Source organism: Dipteris shenzhenensis, chromosome 20 (genome assembly GCF_047967505.1).
Source record: "Dipteris shenzhenensis isolate YYH24624 ecotype China chromosome 20, Dip_SZ_1.0, whole genome shotgun sequence".
In the NCBI taxonomy this organism is placed as follows: domain Eukaryota; kingdom Viridiplantae; phylum Streptophyta; class Polypodiopsida; order Gleicheniales; family Dipteridaceae; genus Dipteris; species Dipteris shenzhenensis.
The window spans coordinates 49,644,249-49,663,686 of NC_141615.1; the positions used below are offsets into that span (position 1 = coordinate 49,644,249).

General features: G+C 43.7%; 1 protein-coding gene across 1 annotated transcript in view; it reads left to right on the forward strand.

The window, feature by feature from the left end:
- The window catches only part of LOC147889790 (tubulin gamma chain), a 49,276-nt gene extending 33,511 nt beyond the window's left edge, over positions 1–15,765 (forward strand). The window contains exons 8-11 of the mRNA XM_087391400.1: positions 7,412–7,456; positions 7,591–7,719; positions 15,046–15,150; positions 15,279–15,765. Of these exons, the coding sequence (XP_087247526.1) occupies positions 7,412–7,456; positions 7,591–7,719; positions 15,046–15,150; positions 15,279–15,338 (339 nt within the window). The 3' untranslated portion in view covers positions 15,339–15,765. The remainder of the gene's footprint in view (positions 1–7,411; positions 7,457–7,590; positions 7,720–15,045; positions 15,151–15,278) is intronic.
- Positions 15,766–19,438: the final 3,673 nt, after the last annotated feature.

Below are 19,438 nucleotides of genomic sequence, written 5' to 3' on the forward strand. Positions count from 1 at the left end.
CACAGGGGTTGCACTGGAGGGCTGAAGAGCTGCTGGAAGAGGCTAGAACTGAATGAGGAAAGAGGGCAGCAAAGGGCCCTATGTATAGGGGCTGGGGAGCCAGCCAACCAGCCAGCGTGAACCGACTGAGCAGTTGGTTTCAGCCTCTGGGTTGCTGCCCCTTGCCTATAAAAAGCCCTTCTGGCTCATTTGCCAGGCGGTTTTCTGGGCAGCCCTTGCAGGCTGCCTTCCGTGCTTGCCTCTTGGTCCATGGTGAGCCTCCGCTCTTGGGTTCCTATCCTAGGCTAAGACCTAGACCTAGCCTAACCTAACTAACTACCTACTCTTCTCCAGTGGTACTAGTGAACAAGAACTGAGTTTCTAACTTGACCTAAGGCTGAGAGATTGACCTATGTAGCTCGTACCTGACTGTACGTGGATAAGGGCTCACAATGGGTTCACCGCATACGACAAAATATCCTGTCATAGGAACTATTTGCACTTTGTCGATGAAGCCAGCTGTCACCTTGCACCCAAGCGCATGGGTGCATGTGACATTTCCTCCTCCTTAACTTGGCTGTAGTTGCATGACCTCCAAGTAGTCCACCAATATCTGTGGGAACTTCTGGAAGAAACTTTGTCTAGCCACACCGCTTCATGGCTCCTCCATCTCGAAACTTCGTGTAGAATTCATGGATCCTATGTTCTAACCTATGCTTCCATTTGTGGAGGATAATCTATTCTGGAGCAATGACTTCTGCCTCGTCGATCACCACGGGCTGTTGCTCATGAGAGATATCGCTGAGTGTTGGTCCAATATATGGCTTCAACCATGCCACATGTGAAAGATATTATGCATCGTCCAACTTTCTGGTAACCGTAGTTTCATGGAGACGTCGTTAATCTTCTTATTGATGGGGAATGCTATGAAATTTTTGAAGGATAACTTCGAGCATCGCTTGCCCACCTGTTTTAGTCTTTGCTTGATAATCCTCAGATAAATCCAACTACCCTCTTTATAATTGACATCTCGTCTGGACTTATTGGCTTGGCACGTGTACGTTCCTTGTGTTTTGGCGAGGCGGTCTTTATCTGACTCCGTGATCTTGGTCATGGATTTTGTAGTTTTGTTGGCTTCGAGGGACGGTGATATCATCTTGGTGAGGAGTGAAGAGAACCTCCTACCGAAAGCGGCTTTATACGGGGTACGTCGAATACTTGAAGAATAGGTATCGTTCAATATGGCCTGCACCAATGGAAGGTACTACTCGCTTGTCGCTTTGCGGATGAAATGCGTTGGACATTTGGAGCTTGGTGCCAAAGTTGTCGATCGGAGCTGCCATAGATGTGAGGTGAATTTGCAATCTGTTTGTGCTAATGGTACGTGGCAATCCTCCAATCGGGTACCAATACCTAATTAATAAGCGGGCTATGTCTTTTGCATTGGCTGTCTGCTTGCACGGAATAAGCATACAAAATTTACTAAAATGATCCACAATGGTTAAACATTGCATATTTCGTGTACTTGCAGATGCGAGAAGGGGTGCCACAAAATCCATCGTGTTGTCTTGGAAAAGACCTTTGAGGATTGGTAAGGGTTGAAGCAATCTTGCCGCGTTCTAATGGGACACTTTTACCTTTTGGTAGATTTGGCATCTCTGCACATAGCTATATACATTATTCCGCATTTTAGGCCAGTAAATATATCGCTCTAGCTTATCCAATGTTATTTAAGATATAGTTGATTATCACGCAAAAGCTAAAGAGCTTTCCGCACATCCCGGATATGCTGCTCCGCTATGGCTGAGAAGATTAAGATATCATATAGAAAGATGAACAGTCACACGCCTATATGCTCAGCAAACACCTGCGACATCATCTTGTTGAATGTGGGTGGTGCATTTTTTAGAACGAACGGCATGCTTAGGAACTCGTAATGAGCTCGACGCTATCTTTGGGATGTCAGCGTCGAATATGCGGACTTGGTGAGAACCGCTCTTAAGGTCTATCTTGGAAAAATACTTAGCATCGTTCAACATTCTAAGATATACTCTATGCGGGGCATGGGAAATTTATTGCTAATCGTGATTTTGTTGAGTGCCCTGTAGTCGACACATAGTCATGGTGTCTTATCCTTTTTCTGGACAAATAGAATTGGAGCCGCAAAAGGTGATGAGGATGGTCGGATAAACCCAATGCGTAATAGTTGCGTGAGTTATTGTTCTAGCTCATCCTCCATAGTATCGATAATCGGTAAGGAAACTTACTGGGACGTGTTGAGTTTGGGACTTATTCAATCCGATGGTCCTTGGGTATATGAGGCGGAGGCTGTGGTGGAAGAGCGTCCTGGAGCATAATATATTGGAACTCTTGGATTAGATCGGCCATGGTCTGCCCCAAAGGAGGAGCTGGCTGCACGGAATTGAGCTAACAATGGACATACGCCTATGCGCATATGGTGCCTTTGGAAACAGCGCAAGCTGCTTGGATGTGGGAGACTAGTGGGATGCCAAGAATGCTTCTATCCTCGTGGATGATGGCTGGCTCAGATAGTCCTTTGAGAATGGTGAAGGAATCTTGTCGCCAATCAGGCACCGGTGAATATTTTGGAATCATTGGATACCCAATATCATGTCGCAACCTAAAAGAGGTGTGAGGATGAAGTCATGTTGAAAAGAGACCTTCTGAACTAAGAAAGAAAATTTTTTGGCCTTGCGGCAGCCCGTGCCTTGGGTTGCCCCCAAGGGCCTCATTTGTCCCCAGGCCCCCTCTAGTGGGGCCTTTTTAAAAGGCCACCAATGACAAAAATTAATTCTAAGGTTCTTTGGGCTCCTCTTGGCCCTAGACCTTACATTTGCCCCCAAGGCACAAATGCTAGGGGTTCTAGCACATCAAGCAACCCTTGACCTCGCTCTGTGTTTACCTAGGGTCTTGCCCACATGCATGCCAACATGCATGGGTCAAAAATCACGCCCTCGTGACAATGCGTTTCTTGGTTCAGCGGGAAGCAGCGTACAATTGCTACTTCTATCTGTGAAGCTGACAGAGCAGCCTTTACAGCTACAGTGGAGCGTGTTTGGCTTCGGAAGCTACTTGCAGATCTTTATGCATGTCAGACTGCTCCTACCATCATCTTCACTGATAGTCAGAGTGCTTTGGCTATTGCACGGAATCCTCTTTTCCATGCTCGCACAAAGCATATTGAGGTTCACTATTATTATGTCAGAGAGCGATTATCAGCAGGTGATATTCGGTTGTTTTATGTTCCCACTGAAGACAACTTGGTAGATCTATTTACGAAGGCTCTACCTCAACCTAAGTTGGAGGTTTTTCGGCAAGCTTTAAACTTAGTACCTTTTGTAACTTGATCTGTTGTACTCTGTATAGTCATAGGTTGCTATATCCCTACAGGATGAACATGTGCAACCATAACATTATCAGGTATCCTGAGCCATGTCCAGGATACTTCAGCCCATACCATGGAGGGGGGTTTGTAGGCCATTCTATGGCTATCCATAGGTGCCCACTTATTTCTTGGTATGTGCCTTGTAGGCCTAGTTATAGTCAGTTAGGACTATTGGTACAATTAGTACATGTACCACCTAGGTCAGTTAGGACAATTAGTCCAGTTAGGGCATTTAGACCTAGGGTTTTGTCATATTGGCTCACACTTGAGCCTCCACTTGTTGTTGTAACATTTTTCAGTACAGCAGCTCGTTTTTGCTCTTCTATCACTTATTTTTGAGCTTACATTGTTTCCCATAGCTAACAGTCCCAAGATAAGACTTAAAATGTATTACGAAAGGCACCTTACAAACCAGTGTCACTCCCCTATGCTCTCCTCATTTGGGGGCTCGTAAATAGGGAGTTGAACCTTATTCTCTGAGAGAACATTAGGAAACCCAGATATGTCATGCACCGCAGTAGAAATTAGGAAATTCCTTTCACAAGGGGGGATACAGACAGTCTGTACTTATGGAAGTTGTCATGAGGCTAAAGATCTCATATGTCGGTTAAGAGTAGTATATTTTGATGTGTTCAAGAAGATCCCAAAAACTATGAGTATATGAAAGAGTACAATCTCACACCCGATCAAAAGATTTGATGAGATTTCACATAAGGAAGGGATACCTCGACATATATCCGACGTTAGCAAGGCCGAAGGTTTCTGCGAGAACCTTGGGCCTTGCATTCTCGGAATGCTTGATGAACGATGCTCAGCGCACAGGACCAGTGGAAATCCATCATGTCCGCGAACCCTCAACAGCGAAGACGCGGAGCGACCCGATTACAATATACGTGCGGGTCATAAACCGTAAACCTATTGTTTGAGGAAGATGAAAGCCTCTCGTCTTGAGTCATTCATAAGGGCTTGCTGGATTCGGCTGTCTGCTTCTATTAAATTTACAAGTATTTATAGAGAAACGATAGGGTTTGCAGTGGAGCGATCAAAAATAGACGATACTTAGACACAACTGAAGAACGGAACTCAGAAAACATAGTGCCTGTCGGTAATATGAAAAACTGAATACAAGAACCTCAAGCCGTCATGTCTCAAGGACCGTGGCTGAGGCTAATCAGAAAGATGATTCCATGTAGAGAAACGGTAGAAAAGATAGCAGCAAAGGGAGCGAAACGCAGTCCTCCGTGTAGCTCGATGATGACGAAGATGATGAAGGGCTGGAGCTGCCCTAGGAAATGGCTGAAAACAGCATGCTCTGAGGAAGGAACCTTCAGGCTATGTGAAATAGCAACATGATGAAGAAAAGGAGCAGATCTGGAGCAGCAGCTAGAGGTCCAGGGCTAGATCTGGAGGAGAGGAATAGAGAGACAGAGGAGTTGGGGCAGAACTGGAGCAGAGGAGTAGATCTAGAGCAGGAGGGGTTGCAGCAAAGGATAGAGGAGGTGAGAAGCAGCTGCAGGTCCAGTCCCTAAGAGTGAGGGGGTAGGGAGTCTTCTATAGGCCTGACCCAGGAGGTCGGCAGCTGGTCGGTCAGCTCCTAGGTCGGTGGGCTGGCCAGCTGGTCGGCCAGTTCTGGTCGGCCATTTTTGGCCTTTCTGGCCACTTGTTTGGCCCTGCTGGCTGTCCTTTTGGCTGGCCTATTTGGTGCTTGCTGTGCTTTTGGCTGGCCTTAGCCCCTAAAATAGGGAGCTTTGCAAGCTGGTATGTTTGCCCCTAAAATTGGGGATTGTAGTTGCTTAACACCCCCACTCAATTGCCAATTTGGAGGGGCAGACATTGTGTGCTTGGAGCTTCATGTAGAGATGTCGACGGTGGTGGTGGCTATCCCTGCGAAATGCCCAAGAGATGCAATGCAAAAATGCAGAGAAGGTCACAAGAGGAGTGCCCTTGCAAGGGAATTGTTCACTTCCTCAAGTGCCTGAGTTACACGTATGGTCAGCCGAAGTAAGAACACTGTGAAGCTCGAGAGAATAAGCCACCCCCTCTCACCGCCGAAAGGTGGAGGAAAAACAAAGGTAAAGAACAAATATCTCGTAGCAGCACTGATAATCCAGAGATGGTGGGATTCCGCCAAAGGAAGAGGTCGTAGCTGAACAGTGAGCCAGTGTGTGCCCGATCTTGGACCTCGGGAGAGAGGAGTCTATCCCTGCCTCCATGCATGTAGAAGATTCGAAACAACAGTCATCAAGACACATCGGAACAGAAAGGGTCCCGCCTAAGGAGAACTTGTAGATCTTGGAAGTCGATGCCGATGGAGATCTGGTAGAGGTGAAGGATCATGACCTCCTTGTGTGAAGGAATGGGGAGTGTCAAGCCTGAAACTGAAAAGGGAGGGAGGAATGGGAGTAGAAGATGGAGGTTAGAAAGGGAGGGAGGGATGGAAGTAGAAGATGGAGTTTAGAAAGGGAGGGAGGGATGGGAGTAGAAGATGGAGTTCTCTCCCGTAGTGCGCAGCGGAATGAAGAGGAAACTGATATGTTCATAGGAGTGATGCTCCCCGTACCTATGGCCTCCATGAAGAAGCAGGATCTTTAGATCACCAGAGATCTAGGGTCTTTAGATCACCATGGCTCTGATACCATATAGAGAAACGATAGGGTTTGCAGTGGAGCAATAAAAAATAGACGATACTTAGACACAACTGAAGAACGGAACTCAGAAAACATAGTGCCTGTCGGTAATATGAAAAACTGAATACAAGAACCTCAAGCCGTCATGTCTCAAGGACCGTGGCTGAGGCTAATCAGAAAGATGATTCCATGTAGAGAAACGGTAGAAAAGATAGCAGCAGAGGGAGCGAAACGCAGTCCTCCGTGTAGCTCGATGATGACGAAGATGATGAAGGGCTGGAGCTGCCCTAGGAAATGGCTGAAAACAGCATGCTCTGAGGAAGGAACCTTCAGGCTATGTGGAATAGCAACATGATGAAGAAAAGGAGCAGATCTGGAGCAGCAGCTGGAGGTCCAGGGCTAAGTTGGGGCAGAACTGGAGCAGAGGAGTAGATCTGGAGCAGGAGGGGCTGCAGCAAAGGATGGAGGAGGTGAGAAGCAGCTGCAGGTCCAGTCCCTAAGAGTGAGGGGGTAGGGAGTCTTTTATAGGCCTGACCCAGGAGGTCGGCCAGCTGGTTGGTCAGTTCCTAGGTCGGTGGGCTGGCCAGCTGGTCGGCCAGTTCTGGTCGGCCAGTTATGGTCGGCCATTTTTGGCCTTTCTGGCCACTTGTTTGGCCCTGCTGGCTGTCCTTTTGGCTGGCCTGTTTGGTGCTTGCTGTGCTTTTGGGTGGCCTTAATGCCCCTAAAATAGGGAGCTTTGCAAGCTGGTATGTTTGCCCCTAAAATTGGGGATTGTAGTTGCTTAACAGTATTGTCAGTCTCTTTTTGGCTGCTTCCGCGAAAGCAGTGGTTTATCATCAGGCAAGTCTAGATACATACCAATCTCTCCCCGAAGTTAGACACACGTGGACACAGTGGCTGGCCAAATTCCTGGTCACTATTGTCTATGCTTTTGACGTGGACTAGGGAACGTACTTTGTGCTGGCATGCCACCTTAATTGGGGCTCCCAAGCTCGCGAAAATATTGCCTCCAATGAGTCTGGCATACTCAAGGTAGCTAGTAGCTAGTCCCTGATATGCGTGATGGACTTTAAGCTTTTTCAACCTTACGAGTGACTATCATGAGATTGGAACTGCACAATGTGTTGTGATTTAGAGGATAAGTTTGTGCATGTCCCTGGATTCATCTAGATGTATACTCAAGGTAGGGATCACCTCTAACTGAAAAGACCACCTGACATTCTTCTGTGAATTACTACTGGCAAGACAAATGATGAAGTTGATGCACATCTATCTCTCAAGAAGAGCTTTGAAGCCTTCCTGTCATGGATTCATGATGCTCTTAGCAATGTTGTGAGGGTTACTACTTTCGTTTTTCAACTGCAGTTTAGGCTATTCTTATTTTTTCCTTTGAATCCAGGTTGCACTATCAAGGAAGTCACCATATGTTCAAACAGCCCACAGGGTAAGCACCCAATTTCTGTACAGAACTGTTTTCAAAACATTTTTTGTAATTCAGCACACTTTCTTGACTTTAGAGGTGCATCAATAAAATGTCATCAACAAGAGGTCCCTAATAGTTTCAGTTTTAATTTGCAGGTCAGTGGTCTTATGTTAGCAAGCCATACAAGCATTCGGCATCTCTTCAGCAAGTGTATAAATCAATATGAGAAGTTGAGGAAGAAACAAGCATTTCTGGATAACTACCGCAAATTTCCAATGTTTGCTGTGAGTTCTATGTTTTACTTCAGATAACGGCTGTTTATGGAAGTGTGGCAATATAGAGCTGTTTGTTTACCTTTATGAAGCTTTTAATTATGAGTGGCTTCATTGAAGCTTTGTTGCGGTACGTGATAGTTTAGAGTCCTAAATACCTGTGTATATGATCTCATCAAGCTAGCTAACTTATAACTCTAGTGAATAAGGTCTGGGTTTCGTTGTAACTGTATCTGACAGTGATGTTACTGCTCGTACTACTTTCATCCTTGTGCCTTGAAACCTTTATTTAATAGTAGCTCTTTATTTTGATCAGGATTTTGACAATATGTAGATCATATCCTAGCAAGTTTCTCCACCTGTTACAAAGTTGGCTGGTTCAAAACTGGTATAGAATTGGTAAAGAATTGAATAGCACAGATAGAGACACGCACACACATGCACACATTCACATAAATATACATAGGGATACTTGCACCAATATTCACCTTCCAAATCTTCTGTGCTATCAGATGGCTCCGTATCTTCACTCTCTAGATAGGGTAATTATTCCAATCCAGCTTCCCATTCTTCCTAAAATTGGGAATGGACATCGATGAAGCCATATCTAAAAAACTGAAAGAACGTACTAGCTGAACAAATATTCCTCAACTGCACACTTGACAAAGGCACATTTGACGAACTAAGATTTGTCTTCATTTTTGTTAATGTCCTCCTGGTGTAGTTGTTGTAATAGATCACTGACGTATATCTTGTGGGCTCTGATAACATGTGAATTACTCGAAGCTTGTTTGCTCAGCCAATCTCCCTCAATGGGAATTGCATGAGTGTCTTTTATCATTGTGTGCACATGTCTATGTAAACCGCAAACACAGACTACACAACAGGAATCTTGCCACCCATCCATGGCAAAATTTCCTAAGGCTCAAGTAGAATCCTCAAGGAGCACTAGCTGCCGTCTCTAAGCCCACTAGCCATCTTCTAAATTTGCACTAGTCCACTTAGAACACTTAGTGCGCCTAGGACCTAGGACCAGTACTAACTGTCCTAGCTGTCCTAACTAGGCACTACTAGGCCTTAGGGTCACTTCAAACCCCACTAGCCTATGACCACTTCCTTACTCCTATCTTCATATCCTAAGGCATCCCCCCCTAGGGAGATGTTACATCATACTATCATTGATGTAACATTTCCTCCTTTAGAAGGGTTGATGTCCTTGACAACAATGTTAAAAAACTGTTTCTTGAGTTTGCTTACAGTTTCCTATGTAGTGTTTTCTTCTGGATTTTGTTCTACTTCATGTGGAAGCACTTGATCGTGGAATCATCATGTTTGAAACCCACAACATTAAGGATCTACTTGAGCCATACTACTTCACTTGCTGCAATGCAAACAATGGATACTCTGCCTTTGCTAAAGAGAGAGCTACTCAGCATGTTGGAGTGCAAGCAGCCCAATACTCTGCCTTGCTAGTGTGCGTTGCTTTGTGCTCAACCATGAGACATAGCTTCCCACTAGCATAAAACAATACCAGAAAGTAGATCTCCAATTGTTTAGATCTCCTGCCCAATCTGAGTCACAACCACCACTGCGAATGTCTTTTAAGCTGTATTTGAATTTTGATGCAGTATTCTTGAGTACCTCTAACCCAAAGGACTTGCATGGTAGCAAGCCAATGATTCTCCCTTGGTTCGTCGAGAAATGACTCAGCAATGAAGCTGGCAATCAACCTCCGTTACTCTGTGAAGGAGGAAAGTCTTCCTTGGAACTTTGCGTTCACCTCCATTGGAGTTGTTGCCGGTAAGCATTCTTCCATCCTATAATCCTCTAGAATCTCCTTGATGTACTCTGTAAGATAAAGATGCTGGCTTTACCCTCATGCACCTCAATCCCGAGAATGTAATGCAACTATCCAAGACCTGTTATCTTGAACTCCTCCTTCAAGGGATCCTAGGCCCCTTTGATCTTTCCTCGTGATCACCGGTCCGCATCGTACAAAATAAGCATGACTCTCTTACCTCCTTCCACAAAAGGGGTATCAGCTAAGGACTTTGAACAATCTGCTTCATCTGAAGTAATTCGTGTATGCGTGTACCATGCCCTCCGGCCTTGGATCGATCTATGGTGTGCAACAGTAGCAAAAATAGTTCCGATGGTAGTCATTCTTGTTGTTGGAGTAAAAGTTTCCTGATAGTCTAATCCTTCCGCATGTGCATATGGTCATTGGGACATGCCAAAAACAAGTCAAGTTCACCATTGTGATGTAAATGAACTCACAAAACAAGTAGATATGTAGAAGGTACGAAAATACAAAGAATGCCTGGTGCAGCAGAATGAACCCTAGGATAGTCTGGACTCTGAACAGATACAGCTGTCCTGAGTTTGTAAACTAGCTGGCCGACAGGCGGTCTGTTTGACCCGACAAGTTGGCCTGTTCGAGCTGACCTGATGCCCAACTGGAAGGCTCCAGTCTGGCGTATAAAAGTCCCAGCCCAGGGCCTATACCTGCCTCTCTGCTCTGCACAAATACTGCTGGAGTATGCAGCCTGCAGGTGCCTAGAATCAGCCTCTGACCGAGGCCTGCTGGACAGCAACAGTGCCAGACCATTGCGTGTTGTCTAGCCCAACATCATGAATTGAAAACATATCACCCTTATTTTTTTCAGTCATAAATTATTACCTCTCGAATCACGAAACAATCGAACAGAGAGGCTATGTTTGGCGATCATATATTCAACTCACAAACTGAGACATTATATATTGAACATGAGAACTTGTTTTTTTGGTTGAATGTAAAGCCATATGAAGCTGATGATGAAAAAGCTTAAACCTTTGGACAAATTGATGAAATATAGTCATCCTAGAGGAGCGTAATCACGATCTTTTTGTCTTAGCCTTGCTTGCCTTGTGCACTTTATGCTTGCCTTTCCCTTAACGTTTCCTCTTAGCCTCCTAGTTAGCAAGTCCCATGCATGTTGCTAAATCAATAGCATACATCTTTGAACTTTCATTTGTCCACAAATTAAAGTGTTTTCTTTTGTCACATATGGCTTCAATTTTTAACATTCAACCACACCATTGAAAGCTTTTTCATTTTGTAGCGGGATGCAGTCCTAAATAAAGTTGATATGAAGATGGTGACTTTGTTTTCTTGGACCAAATCTCACCATTTCACATTTAAGCAAATTCTAACTTTGGTATGTGTTTTCATTTTCCTTCCAAAGCTTAAAATTCAAGTGAGTCCTAATTATGCCATTTCCTTAATAATTAACGAACCATTCAACTGTGCTTGACAGTGTAGATTGAGGAAATCCTATGGTAGCAGGTAGTTTGGGACTCGGTTGATGTCGATTCTTTTATACGGACCACAAAACGGCCCATTTTTGGACATGCAGGCGCCCCCGCACAGGAAAAACATGCATCTGTCAACCTACCGCATGTTCACGTATTCGATTGGTATTAGGGTTTCTGCCTGCAATCCTATCCTGCTGCAGAAAAGTCTCAGACAGAGGACTGTTGCATTCACTGTTTTCCTCTACCTACCCCACCAACCCTGGGTTACAGGTGGGGCAGTGATCTCTAACACCCCCTGACCGATCCAATGTGGGCCAACACCCAAACGTCAAATCAGATGTCCATTTGCTCATGAGAAAGAGCCTTGTGAAACAGGTCAGCAGAATTTTCTTTTGTTGAGTGGTGAATCAGAATGATCAACTTGTCCAAGATCAGCTCCCTGATGAAGTGGTCTTCCTCTTAGAAGATATCCATGTCCTCTAGGACCCCATCCAAGCCATAAGGATGCACATGATATTATTCAAGTCACTCTATACCCTGCCTCCATGGATGGCAGAGCGACTATAGGTTGCTTCTTACGGAGCCACAAAATGGCTCGTGTGCACAAGATGGAGTAAGATTTGATCTATGAATTGTGTGATTCTTGGGTATATTCTTCTGCTGTGGGAGTGTTGGCTACAGCAAGCAATGCTATTTTAACAATGATGAGGTGTTCCCCTCTCCCGAAACATTCCTGCTCCAGCATCTGGCGTTCCCAAAACATTGCCAATACCCTGGTAACTATGCTTCTCACTGCGCATTAGACACTGTTAAGACATAGATTGCTACAAAGGAAATTTGTAAGCATACCTTGAATGCAGTAGCGACAGCACAAGAAGCCTATCAAAAGAAGGCCGATGTGGATGCTTTTAGCTGCTCTATAGGTGCATTGTAAAGCATGCCCATGTTTTAGCCATGTACTACTGTTGTACAAGGAAGTGAGCAGCTTTGTAGGCCTTGTACGTTTACAGTTACAGCTACCACCTCCATGGTGATGGATCCGTCATTCCATGTAGCAGGTTTGAAGCTGTATAAGAAGGTCAATGGAAGATAGTAGATGACATATAAACTTTAATTCACAAGATCAAACACAGATCTGGTTGCAGACACAGGTTTTACTACTCATAAGTTCAAGCTTGAAGACGTTCATGTGTGCTCTTCATGTTAGAAATCTAGCATGGTATCATACTAAACTACAACATGAGGAAGACTGCAAGAGCAATGAAGCAAACATTGAAAGATGTGAGATATTTCCATAGATGTGACCCCTGAATATATAGGGCCAAGTACAAGACCATGAGCAAGAGTGCTTATGGGATAAATGTGGAGGTGCCACATGGCACACACTCAAGACTCAAGACTAAGACTAGACAAAAATGTAGATTAGAGAAATAGTACACCTAGTGTGCACTTATTTCCAACACCCTCCTTAAGTGGACACTAGGAGGAAGACAAAAGACAAGACTAGAAGACTGACATAAAGACCGATAGACTGAGAGACAAGACAGAAGACATGACAGACAAGATCCTGAGACACCCCTCCTCAAGTGATATCCTCATATGGGTCCACAAGGGTAGGTACAAAAAGTGGATCATAGACAGACAAAGAGAGAGACAATCAGCCAGTAGAGTGGTCCCATAGAGAGAGAGACTGTCAGATAGACATGAGAGAGTCTGACAAATAGAAGATAAATGGGGACATAGACAGAAAATGCCAAGAGAATGTGGGTAGCTAATCCACAAAAGAGAGGCATATAGACTGATAGACAAAGTGTCAGAGACATATGACTGTAGACACCTAGACAGAGAGACTGACTGATTGTAGATAGACAGAGAGATATCCTTTTTGTTTTTGTTCCTCAGGTCTTCCACCCTTTCAGGGGTAACCCGAGAGAGAGACAGAGAGAGATGCAAATAGAGATTTCTGCAGATAGAAAGAGATGGAGTGCAAAGCCACGATACCCAGAAAGACCGGAGAGAGCAGAGGCCTTGCTGGATAGAAGAGGCAGAGACGCAGAACTTTGGTGCAGAATTTTGGGGGAGAGCTCATGGGCAGCTCCTGAAGAAGTGCGGCCTGTTGAAGAGGTGGCACACAGGAATTGGAGAGGTAGACACGAGCAGCACCATAGATATCCTCCGCAGCAGCAAGAAAAGAAAAACGGGGCAGGCAGAGGCGGCCTGATGTTGGCGGGGCTGTCAGAGAAGAGGCGTAGACGGGGGGGCGCAGATCTGGAGCAAACAGGAGCAGCTCCAGCAAAAAGGCGCAGAAAATGGAGAGGTGTGCGCAGCATTGGCGGGGCAGACAGGTGCAGCATGGACAGCGGCCTGAGGCTGAGATGAAGAGGCAGATGTGTAGAAGGGGGCGCGGTCCAGATGTAGCGGCCAACAGGGGCAGCAGGCAGGCAGAGACAGAAAAATGGCACGCAGGTTTTTTTGGGGCAGATGTCGGAGAAGAGGCGGCCAAGGGCTGAGGCAGAGGGGGTGCAGCTGGCGGCCAGCAGAAGCGTAGAAGAGGGCGGTGCAGAGGTAGAGGTGCCACGAGAGGCTGAAGAGAGAGATGCCGGAGGGAGAGGTAAACTGAAAGGAGAAGACGAAGCTATGGCTGCAGCAGAGTGAGAGGAGAGGAGAGGGGATCTACATGCTCTGATACCATGTTAGAAATCTAGCATAGTATCATACTAAACTACAACATGAGGAAGACTGCAAGAGCAATGAAGCAAACACTGAAAGATGTGAGATATTTCCATAGATGTGACCCCTGAATATATAGGGCCAAGTACAAGACCATGAGCAAGAGTGCTTATGGGATAAATGTGGAGGTGCCACATGGCACACACTCAAGACTCAAGACTAAGACTAGACAAAAATGTAGATTAGAGAAATAGTACACCTAGTGTGCACTTATTTCCAACACTTCAATGACTGCCTGGATGTTTCAAGCATGAAGAAGTTCATGTGTGCTCTTCAACGACTGCCTGGATGTTTTTGCTTCCTTCATGGAGGCAATGTGGTCGATCTGATCCTTGTTCTAAAAAGGGGTGTCAATTGCAACATGTGCTGAATACAGTGTGCATGCTTCTAGCTGCTCTATTTTGTGCATTACAAAGCATGCGGAGGAGTTGAGCCATGTTGTACAAGGAGGTGAGAGGAGGCTTTGTAGGGGTAGCCCCCAGTGGGCCTGCACATAGCAGGCCTAGTTAGCCATTCGGAGGGTCAGTTGGCCATGTCATCAGGCTCAGCCAGAAGCTTGGCCTGTTGAGCCATGCAGTTGGCGTGTAGGTGATCAGCTGGTTGACCAGCCAGCTTAGAATCAGCCTAGTCAGCCATGGCAGGGCTGGGGGTCAGCTTACGTGTCATACATCATGCCTGTTGTGCTGGGAGCCTCCACTCCTGCATCTCATCACGCCAGCCAGCCAGCAAGATGGGGAAGAGAAATCCAGTTGTGGTATGGGACTACATCCCCAAATCAGCATGGGAGTCTCAACCCAGAAGGGTGGAGTCTCAACCCAGAAGGGTTTTTGGTATGTGTGAGACTAAGTACTATGTTTGGGAGAGGCTACTATCATCTATGTTTGGAGACGGTGCCAGTTGGAACCAATAGGATGTTGTCAGGTTGCTGTCTTTCTCTATATGTTCTTCCTTCTTCTTTGTTGTAGCTCAAACTTCCCTTTGTGGACTAGTCAGCATATGTGTGTATATGTGCATGTACTGGTTCCCGGTCTTTGGTTGCAAAGTCATTTTTTTGAATTTTCATGATCATAGCAACAAATTTCGAGAGATTTTAGTCCTGAAATGGATGTGAACTCCTTGGAATCTGATATATATTGGTTGAAAGTTCAGAGCAGTCTTCCTCCCTAGGAAGGTATAGGTATTGCAGGCCAGAAGGATCCAGTAGAGTTGGTTCTGCGGAAAGCAAAATATTATACCCTTGAGTGCACAAATAAACTTATTGTCTTGAAACTAGTGTGATTTGTGTTAAACCTTGTGAATTGCTTTGGCTTACAGGATAATGATTTGACAGAATTCGATGAGTCAAGAGAGATTGTGCAGAGTTTGGTCGACGAGTACAAAGCTTGTGAATCTGCTGATTACATCAAATGGGGGATGGAGGTATCCTATGTTTGATAGCTTTTGTGAAAAGGATGTCAAGTTTGTTCTTGTCTTTCTTTTTTGGTGGGGAAGGGCGCGGGGGTCCTATAAAAAGTGATGTGATTATACTCAATTTTTTGCTTCTACAGGACCGTGGCAAGTCATTATCTGGGGAGGGAACTCTGGACTTAACTTTGCCTTCTTCATAGACACATGAATGCTCAATGGATTTTCTTGCATATGGATGTTTCCATCTTGGTTTTACAAACATGGTGTTGCTAAAGTGTGATCTTGGTCTGACAAGTTGAGTATAATGTTTTTCTGTGACTGATCACCAAAATGATGCACTGGGTCGTAAGTATCTTCAGCTCGTCATGCGCCATGGCAGGCCCGCTTCCCCTGCAAGGTGTTTTTTTAAAACAAAAACTAAAATTTTGAACGCATACCTGCAACATAGTTGTATAGTAAAGTCAGAAAATGGCATTTTAGAATACAAAGATTGAGGAATTGCAAGAGCTTTGTATGTGGTGGAGGGATGTTTTCAAGAGCTGCTGATTTTAGGCTGTTAGGGAAATTACTGTTTTTTTTTTTTTTTTTTTTTGGACAGGGTTTAAATTATCTCACTTTGTAAAATTGAAATTTGTGGGTTCAAGTAGACACCAAAATCTTTGAGGATATGTTTGAGGGTTTATATAAGTAGGCAAGATTAAGTGTCGTCTCTCAAAAAAGAAATGCAATTGTGTTAATACTACTGCCATGCAATTATTCTTGACATTTAGTTTGTGAGAATTGAATCAGGTTAGCAGTCTATACATGGATTGTGGGCTTTTGATGTGGATCTATGCTTTGAAAATGTGTTGCTATCATCCTTGTGCACTCGTGTTTTTGTAATAACACACTTGACTGGTGTGATTCACTGTTAAATTGGCTACACCTACAATTGTCCTGTTTATACAAAAGGGGTTGACTGCTGAACTGAAATGAGTTCTGTGATTTTAGGAAGTAAATTTATTTGTATCATTGCCGCATTAACTGGAAAATAGTCGCCTGTTACTGGTCTTTGTTTTGCTGTATTGAAATCTTGAACCAAAACACACTTTCTTTTGTTATCTTCCCAAGACACGGTTCTTCTTTTGTATTTTCTCCCTTCAAACTTTGGTATGTAATGAGATTTAGTAATAGGAATTACCATGCCATCAAAATGATAGAAGAAGGATAGAGAAGTGAATGTGATAAAATTTGGTTTTTGCTGTGTTCATGGTAATGTGACATCCTGTTGAAGTTGAAATGAAGTATTTGGAGCTGTGTTTGAATACGGCTTTTCCTGCCCTTGTTAAAACTGTCCCAATGGTAATGCGAATGCTTTGAGTTTCGCAAAGGCAATTCTTAAAGGGTCATGTTCTACTCCGAATTGGTTATTTCTGGTCAGTTTCCTTTTGTGTTCCAATGTGTGCCTTTGCTTTCTGTGCAGACTGTGTCCAGCACTTTTGAATGTGGTCTCTTTTTTCTCATCTTCCTCTCTCTTTGGAAAAGAGCAGTGGTTCCGGCTAGCTCCCATGCCCATTGGTGGTGGTTTCCAACTTCTTGATGAATTGATTTAGTTATATCTCTCGCAACGCTGAACTAAGTAAATTGCATGCATCTATACCATCACCGACCTACAATAGTCCAATGTCTAACCTACAACAAGAGAGTACTAAAAATTATTGGTGGGAGCAACGCCAAGTCAAACGCTAATGAACTTTTTACTCAGCCTCAATTTAGCAATATTTGCAAAGAGTAAGAAAAGAATGTATTCAATATTGATTATCAATGGTACATGATCATTATTTCCTTCCCTCCCTTGAGTATCGTTTCAAAGGTGTAGTAAATGACACAAATCTTACAGCAAGTACATGTGCATCTAAAGTAATTTCCTTGACCATGACACTTAGAATTTCCAATTATAATCTTATACCATTGCAATATGCAAGTCCTTTAGCATTGCCTTAAGGGCAGTGATTGTGACCAAAGGCTTTATTCTATAACTTCAACCCTAAACCCTATCCTTGGAAAGGGACAAAAGGTTGCTTGCTTTAATTTTCATTAGGCTACAAACTTGTGGGAAACATAGGGACATGCTTTGAGTACATGGTAGATTAGTTCAAGTGCAATGCTAAAAAACTCTTATCTTGAATTTGGGAAGTCTTGTGACCTTTCAATGATGCTCAAATGGGAGGATGTCTTTTCACTTTGTTTGTCGTGAGTGTTGGGGAGCGGTGAGGGAGGAGGGTGTTTGTTGTCTCATCTTATAATTGATAATATCTAGACCAAGGGAGTGCCTTTACTCCATTTCAAACCCCATCTTATAAGTGCTATTGTTAGATCAAGGGAGTGCTTTCACCTCATTCTTAAAAACCCATCTTATAATTGCTATTGTTCAATCAAGGGAGTGCTTTCACTCCATTTTACAAGTTTTGAATAGACTTATCTTTAAGAATTTATAGGTTGGTTTTAAATATTTTGCAATTAAATCAAATTTGGAGGAAATCATATAAGTACCAATATTAGATGCCAAATAAAAAGGCTTCTTATGAGGAAAATTTGATAATCAATACAGTTATGGTAACACATGGAACATCACGAAGAAGTTCCATGATCCAATATATGACATGAAACCTTGTAATACCATTCATAATCCAATCCAAGACATGACACAATGGTGCATTGTTGTGGCTTGTATAATTGAGAAGCATCGGCTTTTTGTACCAAAGGGCTATGAGGAAGGATGTGAATCCCATGTAGTTATGGGCTTCTCAACTTGGCACATGCCCCTTTATCACAACTTTTATGCTTTCTCTATGTAGTTGGAGCTGTACTATGGACTTTATTAGATTGTGGGAGCAATGCTTGTGCTTGCAAAGTGGTCATGCTCACTAGTAGAGGAGACATATTTTTAATCGAATCCTCCTCGTCATGTGACTATGTTCTTCACCAAAAGTCTCTGTACACTTCTTTGTTTGATATGTTTTCCCGTTCGAGCTCACCAATCATGTTTTTCCAATACTCTATTACTGGCCTAATGTAGGACTCATACGATTTATTCTTTCCACTTGCACATCTCTCCCAAAACTTCATGTAAGCCACTTAAAGTGACTCATGGTGCCTTGTGTGATGTGTGTGATGTCAAGCATTGCAACAACAAGCAATGTTTTATGTGGAGGCAACAATTTGACTTTGAGATTAGTGTACCTTGATGTTGTTTCAGTGTTTACCTTTTCTTTGGACCCCTGGGCACTTTGCGAGAGACTGCCCAAGGAAGAGAAGAAAGAAAAGCCCTAAAAGGTCTACGGGTGTAGCGCCTCGTAACACCACCTTTGTTGGACCTACTTCACGATTTACTCCACATCCTACCACTTCTCATGCTATTGGACCTTCCACCTGTCGCCTACGATCGACGGGCTATAGCTTCTCGTCCTGGACCTACTACAGCACCGCCAGGACCGTCAGCACATCCTATGAGGGGGGGGGGGGGATAGACTTTGACCCTCCTATTTTTGGAATGGAAGGGTAAATGCTATGACATAAAGGGGGATCTATTTACACAAATAGTGCATAGTTGTGGCTTGTAAGAACTGAGAAGCATGAGCCAATCCTTCATGTTCCACCCTATTTTTGGGATTAGAGGAGGCTGGGCATGACTATGCGGTAGGTTATGGAACCCTACACCTAATACATTCTTGATTTAAGCCAACTCTCTTTCACCATCTATAGGGAGCTTGTGAGGTAAGGATTGCTTTGCAAATATTGCTTGAGGCCATCAAGTGAAGACACATGGAGGAGATACACATACAGAGAATTCAAGTGCAAGTATACAAAGGAGCACATGATCTTGCAGTTTATCTGCAGTTCAAGTTCTTTGAAAGGGTGCATATTGAATTCTTACCAATTTCTTGTTTGAAAATGAGAAGACGTAAACGCATTTGCAAGCAGTAATATGCAACTCTTTATTAGTGTTGCATTGGTTGCCATTGTCTCTAGAATTCATGGAGACTATTTTCTTCTAGCATTAAAATTGACATTCAAATCGACATTAAAGTTTAAAAATATACTTTTCAACTTTGGATTTTAAGAGTTATGATTTTAAAATCATGCAAAGAGTTCATATCAGGTCACCATTATCAAGTGTATGTAAATTTTATAGATGCGTTTGATGATTTTATACTCAAGCAGAGAGTTCAAATATGGCCACTCCAAGGCTACTATATAACCATCATGAAATGCATCTATAATCTTTAGACCCTAGCTTTTGTATCTACATTGGTATTCG